Here is a 27,432-nt window from a genome sequence, read left to right on the forward strand (position 1 = left end):
TGAGGGACGATGCATTCGTCTGGTTATTGTGCGTTTCTGGCGTGATGAACGCACTCATAACCCCGCACAATCATTAACGCCGTTTGTGTTTGTGATCAACATCCGTGCATTGCGTAAATTATTGTAAAATGCTGACCTCAACAGCCGTCAATACAGGCACTTGTCATTGTGCACCTTCGTGAATCTGCCAGGAGAGCGAGCTTCCACCTCAGATGTCTTCCACGGTGTCAGTTCAATGTCAGACGACACGGGTGGTGAGCGCTCATGCTGGCCATGACCCGGCAGAGGCTCATCACGCAGCGGATGGCAGCCCCAGGGCGACACACCGTTCACGCCCGCGGCACCGCATCCCAGCTCAGAAGCGGCTCCGTAACCCCGCCCGCGGTGCCTCCAGCAGGTCGGCCTCAGGTCTGCCGAGGCCCACACGTCAGGTCCAGTCCGGATCCGGACGGCTTGGTACTCACGCCAGGTCGGCGGTCAGGTTCGTGATGGTGGACTCGAGCTGCCCGATGTGGGCAGTGCACTTCTCCAGCTGTTGACAGTGCTCGTCCAGCAGCTCCGTCTTGTCGTCCACGTCGTTCTGGGGCAACAGGGGACAGTCAGCGGCGGCACAGCCGCAGGCATCACACGTCAGAAGCCACGGGTAGAAGAAGCCACTGAGAGAAGCTGGCGCCCTCCGATCCCAGATTTCAGGCCCCCGCCAACCCGTAACCCAGACCACAGAGGCGACGCCAACCCGTTCAAATGACAGACCCCAGACCCTTCAGCTCACTTTAGCCATGAAGCACACACTAATGCCCAGTCTCGCAACATCACTTCAACCCAAGCTAACCTCCACCGACGCCACTTCTCTGCCCATCCTGACGGTCTTATCCGACCTCACCCTGCACCACCCACCTCGGCTCCGACCCCTGGACACGCACCTGGAACTTGTCCCGCTCGCGGATGACCTGCTCGATGACCTTGGTCTGCCGGCGCGCCTCGCGCTGCAGCTCGTCGACGGTGGCGCGCAGGTCGGCGCACTGGCGCTGCAGCTGCGAGCTCTGTGTCTGGCACACCTGCCGGGCCGGCCGCACGTCCGTCACCGCGATCAAACGTCCAGGGGACGACTGGGCCGGCCAGAGGACGCCCGCGCCCAGACGCCCGGCTCACACACAGCTCGGCGGCACCGACGGGCAGGACACGATCGGGACACGCTCTCCCCGGACCGCGGCACCGAAGGGCAGGACACGGTCGGGACCGCTCTTCCCGGACCGCGGCACCGACGGCAGGACACGGTCGGGACACGCTCTCCCCGGACCGCGGCATCGACGGGCAGGACACGGTCGGGACACGCTCTCCCCGGACCGCGGCACCGAAGGGCAGGACACGGTCGGGACACGCTCTCCCGGACCGCGGCACCGACGGGCAGGACACGGTCGGGACACGCTCTCCCCGGACCGCGGCATCGACGGGCAGGACACGGTCGGGACACGCTCTCCCCGGACCGCGGCACCGACGGGCAGGACACGGTCGGGACACGCTCTCCCCGGACCGCGGCATCGACGGGCAGGACACGGTCGGGACACGCTCTCCCCGGACCGCGGCACCGACGGGCAGGACACGGTCGGGACACGCTCTCCCCGGACCGCGGCAACGAAGGGGAGGACACGGTTAGGACACGCTCTCCCCGGACCGCGGCAACGAAGGGCAGGACACGGTCGGGACACGCTCTCCCCGGACCGCGGCACCGACGGGCAGGACACGATCGGGACACGCTCTCCCCGGACCGCGGCACCGACGGTCAGGACACGGTCGGGACACGCTCTCCCCGGACCCGACAGCGCCGCACGCCGACATGGGGCGTCCGCGTCAGCAGTGCGTTTGCTAGCATTAGAAACGTAGACGCTAAAATAACACACTTCCGTGTTTGGACGGCATTACAACAGTTGAATTGAAAAAGCCCCGCAAACAACATCACGCGCAATGTTTCAGAAAGGCGCTGACCAACCCTACTGTGAAGCCTTCACAACACACAGACCAGCGGTGTAGGCGCTGAATGAAACGTAGACTAAAACATAGCGAAAGGATAAGTGGCTTCATCATTATCATTATCATCGTCATCATCATCATCATCATCATCATCATCATCATCAACAACAACAACAACAACAACAACAACAACAACAACAACAACAACAACAACAACCATATCCATAACAGGGTGGGAACAAAGTCGACCAGCCGCTTGTTTCGACGATGTCAACGCTTAATTATCAAGGACTACGCTACAACACATCCGCGTGAACGTTCGCTCGCGTGACGGGGGTACCTCGAGTTCGCTGGTGGTCTTGATCAGCTTGTTTTCGCAGTCTTTCAGCGAGGACTCCCCGCGGTCCACGAACGTCCTGTTGACAGGGCAGACGTCAGGTGACTGCGCGCGACGCTGGAAAGCATGCGTGAAGAGGATCGGTGTCGTCTACAATCGCCCTGTTCAAGCACAGCCGTTAGCAGCTTTTGCAAATGCCGCCTGCAAGTGCCAATACTTAACAGGCGACAATGAATGTTTTGCTCCTAGTCCCGCACGGGTGGTCTCCAGACGTCTCGTTCTGTACAGTATTTGTCTGCACTGTCGCTACTGACTTGTGCCAGCACACAGCAGAGCCACTGATACTCACCAAACAATCAGTCATGACCTGAAGACAACTGAAACGTCCATCCTGAATGTCCTAAAATGTCTGAGCTTACAAGACCGGCACCCCAGCCGGTCATTTGCGGTCCTCTGTAGTCTAGGCGTGAGAGAACTGCTAATCTTGAGCCTCACAAGCTTGGTTCGGTGTGGTCTCCCTGGTACAATGGCCCGCACACTCCGGCGCTGTGCAGGTCGTGTGTCATCGATATTGAACGCTTGGGCTCATGGCGTGTTCGACACGATCTCTCCGCGCTGCTGGCAGACTCTGACATGTTGTAATGTAACGCACGCGACTCCCTACCCCTTCCCCAGGAGCCCGGTAAGCGGCACCTGGCTGACACTGGAGCCGGGACCACCTGTGCATACAGCTATCGATGTGGACGTTTATTTCGGCTACAGCACGCTTCACGTGCATTCAGTTCCCCAAGCATGGTACGCGGCAGCCCCCAACCGACGGCGCCCTGCTGTGAGCGTATCTCATCTGGAGGCCTCCCGTGGACAATGTCCCGACGAAGGCCCCGCACAACACCGCATAGTCGGGCCGCCGCCAGCACTGACCCAAACACTAGCCACGGAAGGGCACGGAAAACGGCAAGATGGATAACAAGACCGCCGTAAGCTGGCGGCGCTGTCCATGCGCGGCCAGTAGAAGCACGGCGTGGGGTGCGTTGGAGGACCGTTGCGGGGACCGCACATGCCAACCGACCACCAGCTTTGCACAACTGCAGCGCACGAGCTGGCGGAACAGGTGACAGTGCCTTCATAAGTCGTGCGCGAGGATAAAATATATTTTTCTAAGGCACTGTGATAGCTCTTCGTATGAGGTTACCCAGGTTAATACAAGCACAGATATCACGTGCATTTCAATAAACGTGTCTAGGTAACGTAAGGGCACTGCATAACATGTGAAACGACAGATACCGTTCCTCCTTAGTTGGATATAAGGGATCATCAGTGATTTCAAGCTCTTTCATCTCCGTTATTGGATGCCCTGCTTCACGCTTCACATATACGTACGGGTGACACACCTAGCTATCCATTCACACAGCCAACCTCTAGCCTGGACTAACGAATAGGGACGCGACAAAAATATTGTGGCAGTCAAAGCCGGCCATACCTCTCCATACGTTATCGTTTCACGTGACGCGATCGATATGGTTCAACCTGAGTTGTGTGTAAGGCACGACTCGTGATTTCAAGGAACCTTCCATGGATGTTACTCCACGACCTACTCCACACACCAGACTAGTTCCGATGATACGCGTAATCGATGCGGTTGTGCTATGCTATAACCATATGGCTACATGGTAAAACGACGAAGCTCTAACCTGGACTAGTCCACAGGGACGTGACATAAATATTGTGGTGTCAACATCTACTTTTCCGAACCCCACATCGTTGTTCTCAGCATCATCCCTTCTGATCGGTCGCCGTCGGTGACTGTCCTCTACGCAAAATTCTCTTTCATCGTTCTCTTCTCAACGTCTCCTCCAGCCGGTTGCCGTCACCGCTCAGGGCGCCGGCCCGACCTCTGTCGGCCGCTTCACGAACTTGCGCCTCTCGTGGCCGCCACGGATGGCGCTGAGGTGGCGCGCCACGGGCGGCAGCAGCAGCGGCAGCTTGAGCAGCACGGTGAGCACCGGCAGGTAGAGGCTGACCTGCAGCGGTGGCGGCGCGCTGCAGCGCACCTCCAGCGTCTCCGGCGTCATCGCCAGCACGACAGCGTGCCCGGTGGCGGCGACCAACGCGCTCCAGCCCAGCCCCGACTGGACGAACATGAACTCGCGCCAGCTGAGCGCGGCGCCCACGCTCGGCAGCGAGGTGACCCCGACCACGGAGAGCAGGCCGAGCGCCAGCGTGCCGGCCGAGAGGAACGCCTCGCCGCGCCAGTGCATGCCGCGGTTGTAGACGGTCACGCTCTGCAGCTCCGTCTCGTTGCCGGCGACCACCACCTGCGCCTCGATGACCGTCGGCGACTGGTAGACAAGCGGCAGGTAGCGCGGCGACCAGACCGCCGCCGAAATGCAGGCGTGCAGCGACGCCAGAGCCAGCATCAGCAGACCCAGCTGTTTGCGCATGAGCAGCCAGCGGTCGAGCCAGCCGGGGAAGCGGCGGTACTTGGTGCCGCGGTACAACTGCAGGTAGGCGGCCACCACGCCGGCCAGGTACACCACGGCCAGCACGGCGCCAGCTGTCATCGCCAGCGCCTTGTTCACGTTCACCATGAGCAACGGCTTGAAGAGCTCGAGCGTCCAAGGGCCGCCAGTCTCGGCCGCCGGGCACACCTGGTCGCGCAGCAGCAGGAACACCCAGCAGAGCAGCAGCAGCAGCAGGCAGATTGCGGCCGGCGCCCGCCACTGCGGGAACAGCTGCAGCGGCAGCGTCTCGATGCGCCGCGCCGCGCGCAGTCCGCCCAGGTCCACCGGAAAGAAGCCGAGGTCGGCCACCAGCCCGGACACGCGCGCGCGCGCCGCCGCCGACTCTCCGGCCACGAACACCTGCTTGCCGCCCTGCAGGCCGCGCTCCAGCGCGTAGGCTGAGACCACGTTGAAGGCCTTGACGACACGCGCAGTGGGCGCCAGCATTTGCAGACGCTCGGCGTTGGCCTCGAGCGCCACCTGGGCAGCGCTGGCGCCGTTGCTCACGTCCACGACCACCTTGCCGGCGAGAGCGGCCAGCGGCAGCGAGCCGTAGAAGTGGGCCGGCACGCAGACCACGAGCAGGTCGGCGGCGGCGGCGGCCTCCTCGGTGCTGGCCAGCGCCACCTCTGCCTCGTCCGGCAGCGGCGGCACGCGGCCCGGCCGCCGGCTGCCGAGTGTCACGCGCCAGCCGCAGAGCGCCGCACGCGCCGCGAACGCCCGGCCGTAGTCGCCGGCGCCCAGCACGGCCAGGCGCCGGTTGCTGGCGGGCGGCGACGGAGGTGGCGGCGGCGCGGGTGGGGCAGGTGCCACCGGGGGCTCGCCGGCCGGCGGCGGCGGGAGAGCCGGCACCGCCGCCACCGCCGCCGCCGGGGCGCCAGCCGGCTGGCCGTATGTGAAGCTGACGCTGACCGAGTACGGCTTGTCGTCCGGCAGTCCGAGCAGCTCGTCCAGGCTCATGTTGGCGTACGGCTTGGCGCGGCCTGGCGCGGCGCTGGCCTGCGCCGCCGCCGAGCGCGACAGCAGCGGCTCCAGGTCGGGCCTGAGCGAGCCGCGCCGCGCCGAGCCAGCCGCTCCGCCTCCCCTGTCGGCGACGGCTCTGCCCCGGTCCCGGACGTCAACCCGGTCTCGGCTCGCTCGGCGATCGGGGAGGTCCCTGTCTCGCTGGCCGGCGTCCAGGAGATTCCTGCTCCTGTCGCGGCCCCGGTTCCGGTCGCCGGCTACCGCCTGCTCCCGGACGGCCCTCGGACGCTGCGCCTTCGAACGCAGCTCGTTCGCACGATTGTTAGAGTACATTGTGCCTGGCGGTCTGTCCAAGCGGCAATCAACTTTCGCAGCCGAGCGAGTCGATCAACGCCTTCTGAAGAGGTCTTGCGGTGGTGTTCGCCGGCGTCGTTTTTTGTTTCAGACCCGAACTCTTCACAATATTCTCTGGGTGGCTACGCACTGGTGCTCCTTGCAACACGGTTGAGGGCATCAAACGTCTTCAACGCGTTATTTTTACTCCAATTTGATCCTATTCTTTCTTCGGGTCTTGGCTTTATCAACCTGTGTTTGCGGTTTAGGGCACAGACGCGCCTCCTTCCCGGTGGTTTGACCGAGATGGGTTCCTTCTCACCAGGCTCTGGCGTTGGCCGCCGGCTTCGCAGGTCTTGAAGCCGAGCCGCTCCCTCCCGTCGGCTGGTCCCACCGCTGTCACCGCGGCACACAGTGTTCCTCACACTATCTCCAGACCTCCGACCAGCCTGGGCCGAGGAGCGGGCCCACCCTGACCTTTGCCCTCCGCCGCTCGCGCGGTAATGACTCTCACCACTCCGTGCCGTCGGCCAGCGACCCCATATCGAGCCGCGTGAGCCGGCCGAATGGACACAATGCATGGCACGCACCCATTGATTCACAGTATCAGCGCCGACTGACGGGGCGCCGGCCAACCCGTACGAAGAAAAGGCTGTTTACGGCGATCGCAGACACGTGACGTCATTGGCGCATGATCGATACCTGTTGGCAATGGCCAAGTGGACAGAATTTAGAGCGCACTATTGCGTCCGTATCTAGGGCGTTTACTCGGTCGGCCTGGAGACCAGGTTGCCTTGGCAACATGCCTGTATGTACAGCGCGGGGGCGACACCCGCGGGGGTGATGACCGACACGAGGTGCGGAAGCGGAATAATGACAATCCCCACGGGAGGCAGGGACAATGCCAAGGACAACAGTCATGGGGAAAAGAAAAAAAAACGCCGGGTGTTGAAAGGCATCGAAAGGTAAAAGAAAGTGGGTCCCCGGAACGGCAAGCACAAGTTGCCTTCCTTCGTGTAGCCGGGGGGGGGGGGGGGGGGGGGGCACCATCCCTACTCTGGCGATTATTGATGTGACAAATGAAGCTCATCGTAACGCTGAGACGGCAAACATACGAACAACAGCTCAGCTGCAGCTCAGCTGTTTAAGAGCTGCGCCGAACAACATCTGGAACGAGTCATTTCGGCCCTTTGGGGAACGGTATCCCGCTTCGGTGCACACCGCATTGACCGTGCAATCGTAACGTGTCGTCCATTTCAATTGCGGGTCGGCTCTGTCACAGACCGTACGATTTTAGTTGCGGATTAGTTGTTGTATCTCAACACTGTATAAGCTGCGCAGCAGTCCGGACCCAGAGGTTCGCGTTTGTGCTATCAGCGGTCTTTGCGCATCCCCATTAGGAGTCACTTCATACAGCGTCAGAGACCGTGCAAGTAATGGGTTTAGTGCAGGTCCACAAAAGGTCTGATACCCACGGCAGCGTGACCGTATCGATGTGGATGCCATGGGTCCTTTGTTGCTAGTCGCTGTCGCAGTAAGTCACTGAAGACCATGAGTATATATCGGGATAACACCAAACGTTGGCAAATATAGTTGGCATACGTTACGATGTTCATGTGGCGAGGGTGTTTTAACTCTTCGGACGCGTCTTCATCAACAACTGGCGACGACACCATGACAAATCCTACCAACCCTACAAATCGGCCACCTCAGCGGCCGGACAGCGGACGGCGCGCGCGCGCGCGGTGTGCCACTCATGCTGGCTCTCAAATACGCCACAGCGGGAAGCGGTATCTTTTGTCTACGTCCGTCCTACAACCAACACTATGTGAGTCAGAGCAAACGAAACGGACTGGTCGCTGCAAGCCATGTGAATGTCTCAGGGCTTCGAGTAGCAGTGTGTTCTATGTATGCAAGAGGCTTAAGCATCCGCGCCGGCACAAGCCTGACCTTTCCACGGAACATCAGATTCTCAAAAAGCACGCATCTCATCTGCAAAAACAGCCTGTTTATGTGACCGGTGCTATTTTGACCAAACATGCTGGGGTACGATCACCTGCACGGACTTTAATTACGACTCCTGGGACACCTTATGCATAATTCAGCAATGTCAAGTTGCATCACCCAGGTGGGCGTAAAAGCCATAGTGACATGATAAGACACTTTTAGTTCGATCCGGCGCTTGATAATGCCCGTTTCCACATGTTGCTACACAACACACCTCTAACATAGGGCCTGAACGTCACGCCACCCCAGCTTGTCCGGCCGTAGCGCCGTTACACTAACACATCGGCGTGCAACGGTAAGATTGGGTTTTTCTCGCGCACTGCGGAGGGGAGGTATCCTTCTGCGATCTTTCTGATCTCTCGGAGAACAGCTTACGCTAGCATCCTGAAATTTTCAGCATCTTCTCCTGCCGTAGGTCAGGTACACTTTGTCACTTTGTTCTGAATTTTTTGGCACCTTTTACTGCGGTATTTCAAGAACGCTTTGTCACTTTATCCTGAAATTTTCAGAATCATTTCCTGCAGTGTTCCGAGAACACTATGTCGCTTTGTCCTGAACTTTTCAGTGTCCTCTCCTGCAGTATTTCAGAACCGCTTTGCCGCTCTGTCGGCCAAAATCGCAGATGAGCCTAAGACATCTGGCAATACGCTGTAACTCGTCTTCCTGCGGTATTCGCAAGTTTGTTCACCTAGCCATGTCACTTACTCTCTGACCTTTCAACGGCGTGGTGTGGTTATCATGGATCACTGACCAAACTTGGCCTTTAGCACTACCCTCTGGTGAAATCTACACTAGTAGCGTAAATTGTCGGATTTGTCGACTTCCTATGCACAGCATCGCTTACGCACCTGCGATTGACAGCCTGACCTTCAAGGACATCGTAGGTCACGAACCTTATTTGGCCTGCAGATGTACGTTTGCAACCATTGTACACCATTGCCAGCGTTTGTCGTACATATCTGGCCTTTCACTCCATGTTACCTACACACCTATAAGTGGTAAAGATAAACCAAACATGAAATATTAAGACCGTGACCTCATTGGCCTTACATATAACTAAACACATAATCTGTGGTTATTTGTGTTACTTTTTGTGAACTTCTAGTTGATGCACCGCTTTCATAAGCACCACATATTTACCTAGATACGGTTCTGTCATCTCAGAAAGGTCGATACAGATCGCTGACCTAAATAAAAATGCTACCTGCTAATAAAGAACGAAAAAACATACAATTCGAACATAATGGTTGGTAAAGATCCTTAAGTTCTAAGGGAACAACAAATAGCGATGACCTGTGATTATCTGCGTCAGGTACCCCTTGGTTGATACAATAATGTAAATCCGCGCCTTATCACATATTTGAAGGATTAATTCACACCGGAATAGACTCAAAAAGTGCTAATTAGATCTCGGGTTTGAGACCCGGCTGCGCCATGGTAGCTCAGCGCATACATGGCCAATGTAGTCGTTGGTGCCCCAAAAAAGGCGCACGATGGCGGACGTCACGCTTCTGTTTTGAATCTCTGACCTTGCACGCCAAAACAGCTCGATAAAAACATAAGTTACTAAGCTCGGCATGGCCAGCTTGAATAACACCTCGTCCGCCTTTCCAGCCCACCCCCACCCCCACCCCCAATCCGAAAATACCTGGGTGGATCTACCTCAGCTCGTCAGGTCGATGTCGGCGCGGGACACAGTCAGGGCAGCGTCGGGCCGCGCCGAGCCGAGCGGGCTGGTGGCCCGGCGGTTCCACTGGGTGTCTGGTAAACCCGAATCACGCGGCCCGACTGCCCGCCATGCCCGCCCTTCGTATCAAGGCGAAAGACAGCCGATGCCTGTGGCCACATGTACTGAGAGCGTCGTAAACCAGCCCCCGTGAGCGCCATAAGCCTCCGCCGTCAGCCATGCCACCTGGGCCAGCGTCGGCTCCGCGCTGCTCACTGCCAAACTGTCCGCTCCGGCACCGTTGGCGCCTCTGTCGCCCGCCGTCGGGCCTGACGACCGTGTCGCACGATGCCGCGACGCGGCGCCACCGTCGCGGCGTGCTCGATCGTGACGTGGGAGGGCGGACGGACGAGAGGGAAGGGAAGGACGATGGCAAGACTCACTGTTGAACAAGTTTCCTTGTAGACTTCTCCTAGGGCGTCCCGTCGAGCTTATCACACATCCATAACATCAGCTGCTATTAACTCGAAATCCACCGGCCTCTTCCCATATATTCCTCACCGAACCAGGTTCGATGCCGTCTCGCAGCCTTCGAACTCGCCCGGTGTCAAAAAGTGTCACCCCACTGTTTTGTTCATTGCCACTACTGCACAACACGGAACATGAACACCAAAACGCGTCTGCCCTGGTCGAGCGACTTACTTCATCTTGGTGTTCTTGGTCATGACCCGGCTCAGCTCCGCTTGGGAGCCGCTCAGCGAGTTCTGCAGATTCTTCACCTGTCAAACGCACGGCCACGATGGTATCAGCGGAAGCGCACTGCCAGGTAGATGGTGAATACGGGAGGTTTCCGTTTGTTTTTTGTCCTCACCCTGGTGTTGCGGCATAATTTCCGATCGAACAGCACCTGGTGCTGTTCGATCGGAAATATGTTACTGCAATTGGTCCAGTTATTTATGCTTACAGTAACCCTGACAAAGCCAGAGACACGCTGCATTGACAGTGGTGGGCCGTGGCATATCAGGTTATGCCAAAATGACACCATTTCAATATCACACGTACCCAATTTACAGCCCGTATCGTTATCGCGATTTCGTTTTACACGCCATAGTTCATCGTGGTAATGGGTTGAAGTACATTGCCTGAGGCCCGAGGCATCAAATAAAGTCATCCTGGACACTTTGCACGCCAGCATAGATCAATAATGTGTATAGCTATAGGACGTTAAACGCGATCTGAGGACGTATCCGTTAACACGCGTGCTACAGGCGTACTAAAGGTGTTGTGCTGTCAGTCTGGTGTACTGGGTCGTCTTAGGTCAGCTTTGTGATTTGGTGTGCAATGATGTTGGGGTCGGAATTCATAACACCAACCTCATGTTATATTGCATGCTCCATAGGGGTACTGGCGAGAATGGCGTATTGCACGCTGTTCGGGAGCCTCCCAGCCTAGTAAAAGATCCAAAATTAATTCAAGGTCAACCTGACATTCAAGGTCATCGCCGCCGGAGCAAGTCCAAAGCCGTCTCCCCTATATCGGATTTTTCTGTTTTCCTGAAGTGTAAGAAGCGTCACCTTCTTTGATCTTCAGTTTTAACACGAATATAATATAAGTTATGACAGGATTGGAAATTTGAAAACAGTCAGTAATTGATTTTCGGTCACCACACGTCCGCACCGCCGCATAGCGACCGGTACGTAGGTTTCGCTTTCTCCTGTGGTGCCGTGTGTGAGTCCTGACGCCGACCTGACTGGACCACAGGGCTGTTGTAGTACCCTGTGTAACCCCGCGCCAGGCCCATGGACCGCAGGCTCGTGTTCGGGGCTGGTAGGCGTGACATGCCGGCTAGCCCTGACCTGAGCCTCCAGACTGGAGATGAGCGCTCGGTGGGAGGCCGTCTGACTGTGCTGCACCGTGCGGTCCGTCTCAGCGGCGCCGATCAGGGCCTCCAGCTCGGCGATGCGCGACTCCATCTTCACCCGGTCGGCCAGCTGGGTCTCCGTGGCGACCTGCAAAACAAACAACGCTGCGCCGTAAAAAGCGTGCCCATAGATCACATCGGCGGCGATGTTTTGGATCGCAGGCCCCGTTACAAAGCCAGTCCCAACACAGCAGAGCACTTGGCGTAGGTAATCATGCCGATATGGGCATTGCTGTGTTTTTGTGACCGCCGGCAAACATCGCTCGACCATAACGCCCATCTTCAAATGTCGGCAAAAACCGATGGCGTGATCTGGATCATAAGCCTGGAGTCGTCAGGCTAATAATCCGTCACGAAGCCGACGCAGTACCGGAGACAAACATTCACATGCAGAGCCCTAGCAGTGGGCGGCGTCGCCTCCGCGGCCCCATCGCCGCCACCCAGCTCACCAGCATCCTCCGCACGAGGCGGGCGGCCTCGCCTGGCGCCAGCAGGGGCTGTTCAGCCGGCCCGGCCGACGGCCGCGGCCGGGCGCCGGCGCCAGCCTCCAGTCGGAGTGCGCTCGGCCGGCCGGGCCCCGGTGGCGCGCTCGGCACCGAGCCATGCCGCCGGGCACGGCAGGCTGCCGGCGGCGGCGGGCTGCCGCCGGACCGTCCCGCCGGCCGCGGCGGGCTGGAGGGGGTCCGGCCGCGCCACCTGGTGACGCTCCGGGAGGGTCGGCCTCCTGGACTGGAAGGGCTCTCGGGGGCCTGGCCTCGTGACCTGGCAGGACTCTGGGCGCTCTTGCCTTGTGACCTGGGCGGGCTCCGGGAGGTCCCATCTCTTGGCCTGGGTGGACTCTTGGACGTACAATCTTGACGCCTAGACGGACTTCTCGAGGTCCTATCTCCTGACCTGGACAAATTCCAGGTGGTCCCATCTCTTGACCTGGGCGGAACTCTGAGAGGATTGGACCTTGCGACTTAGGCTGCTCATGCAAGGTCCCCGCCTCGCGTCCTCGGCGGGCTGGACGGCTTCCGTTCCCGTGGCCTTGACCTCGACGGTCGCGACCTACCGCAGCTGTCTGGCGACCCTCCCCCGGAGGCGGGGCGGGCCGAGAACCGCACCGCCCTCACCGTCAGGCACACGCCCTCCTCATCCTCAGGCATGGCGACCAGCGACCGGCCGCTGGCGAGATCAGTATCGCCCCGGTTCACTCCAGGAGAGCTGTTCGACATTCGTCACGGAAACATAACACCTCCGCTTAAAAAGACTGATCGCCACTCTTACGGGCGGCATGGACCGACCGTTGCCTGCTCACAAGCGAGGCCGTAAGTCCTGCCCCGCACGCAGCATGAAGCCGACGCTCTGCAGGCAGCTGGGCACGAGCGGTCGGGCACCGCCTCGCGAACTGTCCGGGACCTGACGTGTACGGGACGCCAGCTAGCCCCTCTGGATGAGGAGGAGTTAACGCCGTCGAGCAATGGCGAAAGACTTCAGAAGAGCAACGCGTGCAGCGAGTGAACTCACACACACATCAGCCCTTGGACGTCTGCACCTTGCGCCAAATCCCATCATTCGAACAGCATGAAAGAAGCAAATGGCAGTTGCGGTGGAGTCCGCGCTATGAGCCCCAGGCAACACCAGTCGACAGCGCCGACTCTCAGCACTGGACGGTAAGCCGCCGACAGCAGCCGTCGTCAGCACCAGCCAGTCACGGCAGCCGAGCACAACCGACCGTGGAGACACAACCCCAGCCAGCGGTACAAACCGAGAAAACCGCCCCGAGACGCCCCAGATCGGCAGCCTCAAACCGCCGACAGCACTATCTCCCAGCACCGGCGACCGAGAGGGCCCTGCAGGGGCTGACTGGAGCCACACCCCCACCCGGTGACGCCGCCAGTGAGCGCGGTCGGCGCGCCACCGGCCGCCCGCCGGCCGGCCGGTCGGCGACTGCCAATCCCGCGCCGGCCCATCTCCAGCCGTCCGCGGCGCCCCTCCCCGCCGCCCGTCACTCGTGGCGTGTCCGTGCCGTCCCCATTAGTCCATCGGGGCGGCTGCCGAGCAGCCGGCCGGCCCGGCCAAGTGTCGGCTCCGTCAACATGCGTGACAAAGGGCGGCACGCACCGGCCGCCCCCGGCGCTAATCAAATATGACTCGACCGCTCTCCAGCGACCGCCGCCAACACGCCGCCACGCCGAGCGCGGGCGAAAAACAACGCCCGCAGACGGCGCGCCCGGACGGACCCGGCGGACAAAAATAACTGCCACGGGCAGTGGAAGTCAACACCAGCGGTCTGTGCCGCGCTGCCCAAACAAGTGACTGGAAGGCCACGACGGCAACAAGCCGGCGAAGACTACATATCAGGAGGACGTACGAGCCCTGTGACCCAAAGGACCACGGTTCAATTCCCTCTACCGGCACAATTCAGCGACCGCCCCCTGGCCGACCCGCGGTCCGGTGCAGCGTCACTGAGGAGCGTCGCTCATCCCCGGGTAGGTCGCCGCCGACCAGCAGCGCCGGTACTCGCCTTGAGCCGGTGTCGCAGCTCCTTGCGCTCCTGGTCGACGCGGTGGTAGTCGCCGGTGGCCAGGCTGCGCTCCTGCTCCAGGGTGCGCACCAGACTCTCCAGCTGAGCAGCGCTGGCCATGGTGGCCGCCGACTCAGAGTCGCTCAGTCTGGCGCGGAGGGCGTGCGGCAGGTCAGACGGAGTCTCGGATGGAAGCAAGTCGCCACAGTTGAGCGCAGTGCATGCAATGCAAATGTGCGTGTAGACAGCGCCATAGAAAAGCGTAGGTTTGACGACCAAGATGAAGGAATTCAGGGCCCTGCAGGTGACGGTAAAGTCTGATTTTCCGTCCATTTGCTGAAACCTCCAAAAGTCCCGACTCCACCATCTTCGTCAGAGTTATAACAAACGCTCGTCTTACCACAGACGGACTTTCTCTGAGCTATCACACTTGCCAGCACAACCGTCTCTATTCGCCATCAAGCACCACTCGGCGCCTAACCTATCCTCACGTGAGCCTGAAACTGCTACGTTAACTGTAACCTGGCGTCTCGGCTCAGAGACCGCGGTGGGTGGAGCGGCGCGCCTGCTCCGCCGCCCGCGCAGCGCCGCCCGGGTCGTCGCACCTGTGCAGCGAGCGGAGCGCCTCGTCCAGCCGGTGCCGCAGCTGCTCGCTCTCGTTGGTCTTGACGTCGAGCTGAGCGGCCGAGCCCGCCAGCTGGCGCTCACAGTCAGCCAGCTGGCGGCGCAGCTCCGCAGCCTCCGTCTGCAGACGATTACCGTCCTGGCGACAGGGGACACGGCAATGTGCGGACGGATGCCTCCCAGGGAACAACACGGCACTGTGCGGGCGGATGCCTCCCAGGGAACAACACGGCACTGTGCGGACGGATACCTCCCAGGGGACAACACGGCAATGTGAGGACGGATACCTCCCAGGGGACAACACGGCAATGTGAGGACGGATACCTCCCAGGGGACAACACGGCACTGTGCGGACGGATACCTCCCAGGGAACAACACGGCACTGTGCGGACGGATACCTCCCAGGGACAACACGGCACTGTGCGGACGGATACCTCCCAGGGAACAACACGGCACTGTGCGGACGGATACCTCCCAGGGGACAGGGAACACGGAGCTGTGCGGACGGATACCTCCCAGGGAACAACACGGCACTGTGCGGACGGATACCTCCCAGGGAACACGGCACTGTGCGGACGGATACCTCCCAGGGACAACACGGCAATGTGAGGATACCTCCCAGGGGACAACACGGCAATGTGAGGACGGATACCTCCCAGGGGACAACACGGCACTGTGCGGACGGATACCTCCCAGGGAACAACACGGCACTGTGCGGACGGATACCTCCCAGGGGACAACACGGCAATGTGAGGACGGATACCTCCCAGGGAACAACACGGCACTGTGCGGATACCTCCCAGGGGACAACACGGCACTGTGCGGACGGATACCTCCCAGGGGACAACACGGCACTGTGCGGACGGATATCTCCCAGGGGACAACACGGCACTGTGCGGACGGATACCTCCCAGGGGACAACACGGCACTGTGCGGACGGATATCTCCCAGGGGACAACACGGCACTGTGAGGACGGATATCTCCCAGGGGACAACACGGCAATGTGAGGACGGATACCTCCCAGGGGACAGGGAACACGGAGCTGTGCGGACGGATACCTCCCAGGGAACAACACGGCACTGTGCGGACGGATACCTCCCAGGGAACAACACGGCACTGTGCGGACGGATACCTCCCAGGGGACAACACGGCACTGTGCGGACGGATATCTCCCAGGGGACAACACGGCACTGTGCGGACGGATACCTCCCAGGGGACAACACGGCACTGTGCGGACGGATACCTCCCAGGGGACAACACGGCACTGTGCGGACGGATACCTCCCAGGGACAACACGGCACTGTGCGGACGGATACCTCCCAGGGGACAACACGGCACTGTGCGGACGGATACCTCCCTGGGGACAAGGAACACAGAGCTGAGCGAACCGATGCCTCCCAAGGGACGGGAGTACGGCACTAGACAGAGTCCATTTCGTCGGTTCTTCGGAGGTCAAGTGGCAACCAGGATTGGCTCCCCCCCCCCCCCGAGTCGTCCACACAAAACAACCTCACATAAGTGTCCTTGGACCGTTAGCAAGGCAGTGCGCCGTCACATGCCCGTCAGACCGGGCACGGGACGAAGGGTGGGCTCAATCAACCCGCATGTCAGTGGCAGGAGATCTGAGCTGAGGCGGACCACAGGCACGGAGGACAGCATGAGATCCAGCCGGGAGGGACCGTGCCCTTTGCACGAACTCTGCGGAACGCATCAGCCCGAGAGATGGCCTAGAAAACTTCGGCCGGGCGCAGGAGGGAGGGAGGGAGAGGGTGGGGTCTGACCGTGGCCGGGGCGGCGCCGGGCGCAGGAGGGAGGGAGGGAGAGGGTGGGGTCTGACCGTGGCCGGGGCGGCGCCGGGCGCAGGAGGGAGGGAGGGAGAGGGTGGGGTCTGACCGTGGCCGGGGCAGCGGGGCGCCGGTTCTCCTCCTCCAGCCGACCGCACTCGGAGCGGAGGAACGCCAGCTCATCCTGCAGCTCCTGCCGGAGAGAGCGGCGGCGGTGCCTGCGACGCGTGGAGGACCAGGGCCGGCTCCGGCTGCCACTAGCAGGCGGTGAGGGGCATGCCAACGGCCAGGGATAACATCCGTCATCCACTGGAGGCGGTGCCGCGCGATTAGGTGAAAATTCAGGCCGTGGTTTTTGGTATGGATATCACAATATGGAAGGCGCCCGCATGCATTCCGTACCGAAATTTGGAGAGGTGCTATCACGCATATGAAACGTGACCGCACGAACATGTCTTACCGAGTCCACGGCCCTTCTATCTTTCTTCTGCAGCTGTTCAATCAGCTCATCCACCTGCCGAAATGTCACAAAATACATCATCGTCCAAACAAACGTCCATAATTGTTAGGCCCAAACACCACACCTCAAACACGTTTTTATCCAGCACCGCACAAGGTATTTGGCCACTCGTGACCGCCCGGGGTCGTGCGAAAGGGTTCCTCTCCTCGTCATCCCTGGATCTAACCATCAAGTTGGAAATATTCAGAGAACATTCAATAGCCCTGACCACCATTAATCATCAACCAAATCAAGTCATCAGCATTAATCAAACGCCAATTAGCCGCAAGCACGGTCCCACACACCAACATAAAAATTCTACCTCATTTACAAATGGAATGGGAAGAGTTTGCAACATAACAAGTCGATCACGAAGGCCAGTGGCCGACTGTCCTCCATCGCTGGCGTGCCAGGCTTTTCCGCGACGAAAACACTGTAGCACTAAGTCAAATCCAAATAAAAACACCAGTGTTAGCAACTCCAACCTTATTCAGCACACATTAGCAAGGCAGACGAGCCCCAGAACACCTCAGTCGCCCAGCTACCTCGTAACCGATGTTAGGACGTGATTACTCAACATAAACCAGCATGCACAGTCATCTGAACAGAATAACTCACGCCAATCCTCCAACCACACGATTGCTAACTGCCTAAAACGATGACCCAAGCCGCAAGCAGCCGGAGGGTCGGATTGGCAGTGGCGGCAGCATGCTCCATGCATCCTCAAGACCCACCCAGCTCTGAAGTGGTAACTCCCCCTCCTCAAAACAGAAACAAGAACAGGACAAAGCCCAACTTTGAGGTAGTACCATGTCTATAACCCAGAAGGGAGCTCCCAAGCCTAGCACAACAAGTCGCAAAGGCGATGTGCCAGATCGCACCAGGGCAAGGTCACCACGTCCCAGCGCAAGTAAGCTACCTCACACATCCGCGCAGGAAGCTTCAGCACCCGCTCGATCATCTACGCCCAGGGATGGGCGTCAGCTGCTGCCTCCCTCACACCTACAACCACAGGAACGATGACCAGCCTTGAGGTGGCACACAATCCCATGGAAGAAGGCTCACCCCATGCGGCGGCGCCCAGCGTCGGACCCACCTGAGCCTTGAAGTAGTCGCGCTGCTCCTCCAGACTCTGGATCAGCTTCTGCGTCTTGTCGGGGATGCGCGCGGTGTTGGTCTTCTGCCGACTGAGCCGGTCCAGCTCCAGCACCAGTTGCTTCTCTGGCGGTGTCCCGGGCGACCCGGACAGGTCAGTGGGGCGGCTCTGGCTGCCGTCAGGGACACGGTCGGCCCAGCGAGACGGACGTCCGGCCGCCGCCTCACCGCGTAGCTGTGGGCCCTGTGTTGTTGCATGCAAGTTGAAATACACCCGACGCGACCTTGACCAGCGCCTCAGAAGTTCCCACGATGCCGTGCGGACAGACGCATGGCTGTCGTGGCAGAGCAGCCCGCGGTCTATAAAAGGCTCCCGATGCGACGCCGGGACACGCGGAGGCCGGCTAATGACGGCTGTCGCGAGCTCGCGTGCCGGCTGCCGCATAATCACCGCAGTCTAATGAAGTCTGCGCAGGCCGCCGATCGAAGCAGCCTCCAATCGGATCGGAAATCGCTGCCGCCCGCCACGCCCGCAGGAACGCCGCTGCCGCCAATCATGCACGCAGGAACGCTGCTGCCGCCCGCCACGCACGCAGGAACGCCGCTGCCGCCTACCATGCGCGCAGGAACGCCGCTGCCGCCAATCATGCACGCAGGAACGCCGCTGCCGCCCGCCACGCCCGCAGGAACGCCGCTGCCGCCAATCATGCACGCAGGAACGCCGCTGCCGCCTACCATGCACGCAGGAACGCCGCTGCCGCCTATCATGCCCGCAGGAACGCCGCTGCCGCGCACCAAGCACGCGGGAACGCCGCCGCGGCGTGGCTGAGTTGTGGCCCGTTCACATCCCGAATCAGGACCAATGCACACGAACCCCGTCGTCCTCACGGATGCCAGAGTACATTCCTGCATCTTATCTGGGCCATACGCCTGACGAGCGGCTCCCAAACAGCGTCCCGCCCGCCAGCCTCCAGCACCACAGTCCGACGAACCCGTTCCAAGTGGCGACTAACAGCACCACAGCAACCACTCGTCGGTAGCACAGACCAGCGGCAGCCGGCGTCGGTCCGGACTCCCCACCCTCCCGAGCGCGCTCACCGTTCTCCATGACGCGGTCTAGTCGCTCCTGCGTGGCCTTGCGGTCCTGACGCATGGTCTCGACCAGCGCCTCCTGGCGGGCGGCCACCTGGCGGGCGGCGGCCAGCTCGGCCTCGGTGTCGGCCACGCGGCGCCGCTCGGCCGCCGCCTCGGCCTCGGCGTCGGCCGCGCGCGCCCGCGCCGCCGCCGCCTCGGCCGACAGCTGATCGGCACGCGCCACCGCCTCGTCCAGCTCATTCGCTGCGTCCTTCACCAGCGTCTGTGACAGGGGAAAGAGCGGCTGCCGGAGTGAGACTGGGCCCAGAGACGCGTCTGCGTTAACCACTGCGCGTCTGGGAAACCCGAGGTACGGGGTTCGAATCCCTGCGGAGCCAGCCCTTCCTGCCAGGGTTAGAGGCAGACGACGCCATAAAGCCTCAGCAGCTGAGTGCGTCGCACATCCCCAATGACACGGCATGACATGGGAGTTGTTGAGGACAACCGGGACAGGGTTGACACAGTTTTGTTGTGACGCATCTGGGGTGAAATATGCCATCAAGGGAGTTACTGAGACCGGTGTCAGTCCGGGTCACCTCGGGTGTGGGTCAGGCGGGTCTGGAAGTCAGTCATTAAGAGTTATCGAGGAACACTGGGGACGGGGCTGATCGGCAGTCACTGAGGAAAGCCGGGAACAACTCTCAGCCGGGAGTTGCTTAAACGAATCTGAGATAGAGCCAATTCGGAGTTATTGGGCCGAATCTGGGATAAACCCAATTCGTTGAGAGCTGTTGAGAGATGTGTGGCAGATTCCATCTCTGGAGGTAATGAGATGATCATTGGGCAGAATCAACTGAAAATGACCATTTGGAGGACGCCATTGCCTCGAGACCCGCCACCTCACGCGTGCAGCTAACGGACACAAGCTACCGCTCAATACCGGCACGGTACACTAACTAGCGCAGACAGCCACTTCATGCCGAATGAAGAACAGTAATACAGGTCCAACTAGCAGACCATACGCCTGGTTCCAGCGCTGGCAGAGCGTCTCCGCAGGGTCGATCATGTGCCTCACCTGCTCCTGCTTCAGCTGCTGCTGGCTGGTGCGCACCGCCTTGCTCCGGTCCTCGTCCAGCACGTGCACGATGCGGTCCAGGTCCTCCAGCTCGCGCTTGAGGGCGGTGTTCTTCTGCGCCAGCTGCATGGCCCGCTGCATGGCCTCGTGCTGGCTGTGCAACGTCTCTGGGAAGCGCCCGGCCGCCGGCTGGGTGACACGCGCTCAACCACACTCCGGCTGACTACCAGGCCCTGCGGTCTGCACCACAAGGCGAGTGGTGATAAATGCCACAACACCATCGTTTTCGTATACCTAGCTGTTTCTGTTACCAGCGCTTTACGTTAGTACAATCCCTTACCAGTATTCTACTCATATACCTTCCTGAAGTATCACTTCTATGCAATATCCCCATTTAATGGCACTTCGCTTCAGAAGTTTTCGCACAGTCTGGTCACCGCGGTACCTTTCAGCTGCTTCTCCAGGCGGACGTTGGTCTTCTTGAGCTCGGTGTAGGGCACGTTGGCGCGCGACATGTCGTTCTCCTTGGTGTCGGCGTCGGCCAGCACGGCCCGGTACGGCCGCCCTCCCTCCAGCTGACCGGTCAGCCGGCGGATCTCCGAGTCGCGGCTCTTCACCTGCGGCGACAGACGTCCATCAGCTGGCTCGCTCCCTCACAACCGCACCCGACTGCGGTCGGCGCTCCGAGAGGAGTGTTGTCGACATTGTTGGACGCGGGGACATTGTTGAAATGGCTGTGTTGTCATCGAAGAGCACTCCCGATGTAACACTCAATTCAGCAACGCGCTCAAAGCCGCGCAGAGCCGCCCAGAGCATGGGTCTCCGCTGCCTTGCCCAAGGCCTAAGAGAGCATCATAGCGTTATCGGGAAGCAAAGTCGCCATCATCCGCAGTTTACAACGCACGCGTGCCATGAGTCGCCAATGATCATGCGGTGAGGGCATGACAACCATTCCTGTCGGCAGAGGTTACCCAACGTAAAGGTCGAACTTCCAGTGCAATGACACACTCTCGTCAGCGACGGATTCTGCGCTCAAGTGGTCATTCCCCTATCGGATTCATCGCCCAAATGGTCATTCCCCTATCGGATTCATCGCCCAAGTGGTCATTCTCCTATCAGATTCATCGCCCAACTGGCCATTCCCCCATCGGATTCATCGCCCAAGTGGCCATTCCCCTATCACGCGTCAGGTCAATGTCCTCGCACCTAGTCTCGCCGCCTGGGTGACAGGCTGGCGGCCGTGGCGGGCCGCCCGTACCGGGTAGTGAGCGGAGCCCAGCCGGACCTTCTGTACGGACCCACCTTGTCGCGCAGCTGCTGGGCGGCGAGCTCGGCGTCGTGGCGCGCCTCCTCGACCGCCTGGCGCTGCCGCTCGAGCTCGGCCACGCGCTGCTCGGCCGCCGACACCAGGTCCACCGTCTGCGGGTCACAGACCTGGCCCACGGCCCGAGGTCAGGCGGCGGCGGCGGGGGGAACGAGTGCGAGGAACGGGCGGCGAGGGTCCCCAGGAAATGGGAGGGAAGTCATGGCCAACATAGTTTGGGTTGTGGTATGCGAGTCCACGCTCAACACAATGAGCTTCCATTTTCACGTGGTCACGAAGCCAAAACATCGGCGATGAAAGGCTAGCTATCTATAAAGAACTATCCCCACGATATGTATACGTTGTCACAAGATCGCAAATCATTTACAGTCATGGACTGTTCGCTCCAGCACCACGTTAACTTTGAAGCACCACCAGGGTACGCGGCACACGTGTAAGGAGGGTACACACTCACCACGGCACGCGGCCAAGCACCACCGAGGCCTGGCCCAGCGTCGGCGCGCCCCGTCTCACCGCCCGATCCCACCACTGCCGCCGCCACACAGCTCCAGCTCCGGCTGCGGGCGCCTCACCTGCGGGGCGCGGCCGGTCGGCCCGGCGCCGCTCTCAGAGCCGGCCGACAGCTGGCGGCTGAGGTCCAGCCGCTGCCGGCGGCCCGGCCGCGGCCGCCGCTCGCCTGCAGCACGTGCGCCGCGTCAGCGCCAGCCGGCTGGGGGGCGTGCACGGCAGGGTCGATGGGGCCGCGGCGCCGCTCGATAGCGGTGTGGGCGCCGCTGATCGCGGCGCGTCGCAACGCGCGCCGCCGCCGTGTTTACGGTGGAACAGGTGAACTGCCGCTGCCTTATCCACAGGTTCTACCCACCTACCACGTGATTCTGGAGAATGGGCACTGGAGAAAATGGAACATGTTGCGCCTACTTTCTCAAATGAATTCGGACTACACGCCCATGACAGTGGCTAGTGTGGAAAGAACACTACCGAGCCGTAAGGCAAGGGTCAACGTCCGGCCAGAAAAGGTGATTTGTCACGAATTTGCTATTCATTCAGTGCGTAGTGGGTACCACCGATGTGTAGTACAAAACCTCATATCACCGCCCACCCCTTGGGCGTCTCAGCACATATTCGTTGATGGATGGCTTCCTTACGAGGAAGCATGTAAATTGTGTTGCTTAAATCAAAACAGCGAGAACGACCATAATGATAATGCTTGGGAGACGTTTGAGTTACGAACCCACTTAAGTATGATGCGTTGTTTGACACATGGTGTGCCACGTTACTCAGGTGAGTCCGGACCACTAACTAACTGGGCCCCAGCTTGTTGCACCCGTCAGCGGTTCAGCGTAACACAGCCCCGAAACCAGCCGGCCTGAGCAGGTGAACCCCGGCCGGGACACCGCACGAGGCAGCCGATCACCATCACGTCCGTGCACGCGCGCGGCAATCAGCGGCGCGTGGCGGACGCCGACACGCGAGGAGCCGCCGATACCGCAGCCGTTTGAGATAACCGGTCCACGGCTTCCCAAAACAGCAGGCAGCCCTTCAGCCGACCTGGCTGATGCTGCCGAAGCCCGGCCGCAGCTTCTCACCGCGCACCCTTGCCACGCAGCTCCGCCATTGGAGCGTGCGTGCTCGCATCACAACACACCCGCGCCGTTTCACGCCTTCCGCTCCCCTTTCACGCCGCCCTCCGCGTACGTTAGGCTGATCCGGCGCATCGGGCGGATTTGACGGCCGATCGAAGCGTTTCATTTCCGGACGAGCGGCGACGCCCCGCCGGCCGCCCCAGCCGCTGTGTTTCGGAATGTCCGCCGCCCGCCGGCGCACAGCCCGGCCCGGCCGAGCGCGTGTTTCGTCGATATGGGGCCGGGGCGGGGCAGGGGAGGGGCGCCGCGGGGCTGGGAACGCACACCGCCCTGATGAGGCGTTCGGCCACCGCGATGGGAGTTCGAGATTCTGGTAGGCGCGGTGGCGCCACGTGGTGGGTAAGAGGGCCAGGTGTTCCGAACTTTTACAACATTCAGTACTCACCCTATCGCAGTTAACACATGACATCCATAATGAAATATCATGAAAATCACACATTCCCTCTCTCAGTATGTCCCACTGCCCCCCCCCCCCCCCCCCCCCCCGTTGCCTTCCCCCAGCCCCAGGGACTTGGGCGCCACTGTCAGTATTACACGACTACTTACGGCAACAGGTCAACACGGGAACGGGCCAGCCAATGCTGGTGTGTGCCAGTTGCGCCCAGGCATGGAAAATAAGCCAGGATTCTGGTTTCGAGGCCGAATTCGAAGCGGGCAATAAGATGAAGTCGAAGTCGAAGCCGGTGGCTTTGAAACTTCAACTACGAAGCCGAAGTCAGATTTCAAACCTAAACACGTGAAGCCAAAGCCGAGATCAGCGGCTTCGAACCTAGTAAACACAAAGCCAAAGCCGAACCAATTTGTTTGAGATCACGAGGCCGAGGCAGAAGCCTTATCAACTGTACAACGCTGCTTTGACAAATGAAAGTTGTCCACGTCCGTGTCTGCTAGAACTGTATGATATCGGAAAAGTGCATCAGGATTTCACGGGGTGATTGAGGCGGGATATTACAAACACGGATGAAAATTTTTCGGACCATCGTCCTTGTTTTGGATTTTACAATGTGTCCAACATTTCGAACAGTTAGTTCCCCAGCCGTGTTAATCACCAACGAAACTGGCCGGTTGGTTTTGGCTTTCACCCATGCATCCGTCACAGACTCGAAAAGTATGTGTTATATCGGGTAATAAGACGGGCAAGACTGTTTCTACGAAGAAAAGTCATCAGTGCAAAGAGAAAAACCACCACGACAAGCTGAAGTTCAGTTCAAGATCGCGTAAAGCTGAACTTAAAGCTGATTAAAAACCCGTTCAAAGCCGAAACTAATGCCAAAGTTTAAGCCAAAGCCGGCTTCCTCCCGTACCTGACTGCACTACGCCCATTTCATTGTTTACTATACGTGTGACAAAGTGAGGGCGATGGCTGTTCGTTGGTGACCAGCTGGCCGGTGAGGAAGCCTGATCACGTGTGACTGGCAGCCAGTCTCAGGCGCGCCTATGCGCCAGGGCAATGAAATGAGCGGAAACAGCTGACAGGCCGGTGGCACTACAGCAGCTCATTACAGGTGAAGAGAAACGAATGTTACGGAAAACGTTTGGGCAACCAATGGACAGGCCAACCTGACAGGAAAGTTTACTAGGAAATGAGCTGGCGGTGATATAAGGACAAAGGTGATGCAACACTTCCATAGATTCCCCCCAGCTGCGTTGATGTGGCGTGATGATATATATATATATATATATATATATATATATATATATATATATATCCATATAACTAAAAACATCGTTGTATCTCTGCACCAAGGCTCTACAGCCAACAGCTGTTGCTTTCAGCACAACCTATCAACTCAATTAGCCCCCACATACCTGTGAGCCTGGAGCCAGCCTGGAGCCCTGTCAGCTGGACACCAGGCTGACAGGGCTGGATCAGGGCCCCAGTGGGCATGCGCTACCCTGCCCACCCTGTCAGCTGGACACCAGGCTGACAGGGCCGGGTCAGGGCTCCAGCGGGCAGGTGCTACCCTGCCCACCCTGTCAGCTGGACATCAGGCTGACAGTCCGGGTCAGGGCTCCAGCGGGCAGGCGCTGCTGCCCTGCCGACCTGCCGGGTGGTCGTGCCACATCTGCAGGAGCCGGTACGCACCTGTGACGGTGACGGAAGCCTGCGGCTGTTCCTGCTGCTCCAGCAGCCGGAACAGGCGCTGCTCGGCTGCCTCGGCCTGCTTCCGGTACTGGCCGGCCAGGAAGCGCAGGTCCTCGTTCTCGGCGCTCAGCCGCCGGATGTCGGCCCTCAGCTCTGGCGGCGGCCGGGAGGCGACGCTGATCAGCGACGGTCGGCCGTCCGCACACAGCGCCGGCAACCGACAGACACTGGCCACCGCGCCGGGCAGAGCACCACAGCTGAACGGGACTCATCAAAGCCAGCGATAATTTACTGTGCCTTCATGACCCGTCTCTCTGGCACATGGGCGCCAAGACATGTCATAGCGATGCAGCTTTGTATGAGGCGGAAGCCTCGCGAGTGCGCCAACACTGATACGCGCCTGTAAGGTACACGACTGTTTGGGCTGACCAGCGCCGCGGCGTTGGCTAACCTTTGGTGCGCGTCTGATGCTGCTCCTGACTCTTGATGATCTCCTGGTGGAGCGCGCTCAGCTCCTGGCACAGTCGGGCGTTGTCCTGCCGGTACGGCTCGACGCAGACCCGGCCCTCAGCGTCCTCCTGCCGACGCCCTCAGCGCGTCAGCGGGCGGTCCTCCCCAGGCGCGGGGCGGGGGTGAACCACCTGGGCCCGGTGCAGTCTACCCACACCCTCCAAACACGCGTAACGGCTGCGTGCCACGTGCACCAGCTTCAGCGCAACGCAGACGGGCATGGGCGTACCGCGCAGCAGCGTACATTTCGACGCAGTAATTGCGAGTAGCCCGGTCAAGTGTATCAAGCCATCAAGATTCCATCAACATGACCTCTGAGCAAACTCCCCTGAGCCAATAGACGCTGCAACTCCCACAGTGCTGCGAGCCCCATCTCACCCTGGTGGCAGTCTCCAGGCCGTGCTTGGCGCCTGAGGCTGTCGGTGTTTGCAGCAGGTCGGCCAGCAACTTCTCGGCCAAGTGGCAGCGACTCCAGGCTGAGCGGCTGCCGGTAGCCCAGCAGGTCGAGCCGGTCGCGCACCTCCGTGAAGGCGAAGCTCCACCATGCCTGGCCAGCCCATGGCTGCCACTGGCAACAGACGGAAACAGGACGCTAATGCCAGCTGGCTGGCTGAGGCTTTGTTGGAGATCCTGCTACTGCATCACATAAAAACTTGGTTCACATTGTGAATGTATGCTCTCATGACTCAAAAGAGGTCAGGCTAGCAAAAATAACTAAGCAGGATTGGAGGCCTGTGCAGTTGTCGTTCATTGGTGTTTTTCGGGCACATTGACTGCAGTGGTCATTTGCGCCCAGTGAGGCCTGTGCAGAATTCAACATACTTCTAGGGCAGAAAACTATAGATGAAAACACCAATCCATACTTAAACAAGAGTGAAGCAAGCAACTAAAGGAGTACCGCATGCCTGGGGCGATGCACGCCAAACTCGGCTCTAGAAAATATCATTTTCCTGGAATGAGTGCATTTATTACACCATTTTAAAGATCCTCTCTTTTAGGACAGTTAGCATGTTACATAGAACTGGAACCAACATCTTAATGACCTAAATCAAATGAAAAACATGGTACAGCACTTACACAGTGCTTACACACAGCACTACAGATTGCTTTAGAAACATAGTTTGAAACATGGTACTGGAATGCGTGAGGCAAAAAACTGGCTCAGGCATCTGATCATGTTTGCTGTTGGTTGTGCACAGAATGCCAACCAAGGTCATTCACCTTCTAATGACTAAGAGAAGATACCTGCAGAATGCACAATTTTCTCCAAAGCCTGGTGAATTTTGGTGATGTCAGTGAAATTGCCTAGCATTTAATCCTCTTAACTCAGGTGGAGGGCATGGCCTTAGGAGTCCCTTTGGCTGTCCCCCAGCACCAGTGGATGGCAGTTACAACAAAGAGCAAATAGTGCCATGATGGCACTGAAGTTCTGGCAAAGATGTTGTGAAACATGCTTAAATGAGTAATGGTCCTGTTGGCATGAATATGGGTTGGTGTATGCATGCCAAC

At 59.5% G+C, this 27,432-nt stretch overlaps 1 protein-coding gene across 1 annotated transcript; it reads right to left on the reverse strand.

Moving 5' to 3' along the window:
* Nucleotides 1–355: 355 nt before the first annotated feature.
* On the reverse strand, nt 356–26,826 carry LOC119091543 (centrosomal protein of 135 kDa). The gene is made up of 19 exons (XM_037214352.1): nt 26,822–26,826; nt 26,302–26,407; nt 25,865–25,991; nt 25,372–25,566; nt 25,137–25,144; nt 20,806–20,977; nt 20,361–20,527; nt 19,527–19,568; nt 19,310–19,382; nt 18,213–18,337; nt 17,078–17,131; nt 14,814–14,971; nt 14,209–14,356; nt 11,635–11,787; nt 10,481–10,557; nt 2,312–2,387; nt 924–1,058; nt 465–580; nt 356–410 (listed from the first exon to the last, which is right to left on the reverse strand). Exons 1-19 carry the CDS (start codon nt 26,824–26,826, stop codon nt 356–358), a joined length of 1,992 nt encoding a protein of 663 aa, XP_037070247.1.
* Nucleotides 26,827–27,432: the final 606 nt, after the last annotated feature.

The sequence above is a fragment of the Pollicipes pollicipes genome, unplaced genomic scaffold, assembly GCF_011947565.3.
Source record: "Pollicipes pollicipes isolate AB1234 unplaced genomic scaffold, Ppol_2.1 Scaffold_3447;HRSCAF=4054_pilon_pilon_pilon, whole genome shotgun sequence".
Lineage (NCBI taxonomy): Eukaryota > Metazoa > Arthropoda > Thecostraca > Pollicipedomorpha > Pollicipedidae > Pollicipes > Pollicipes pollicipes.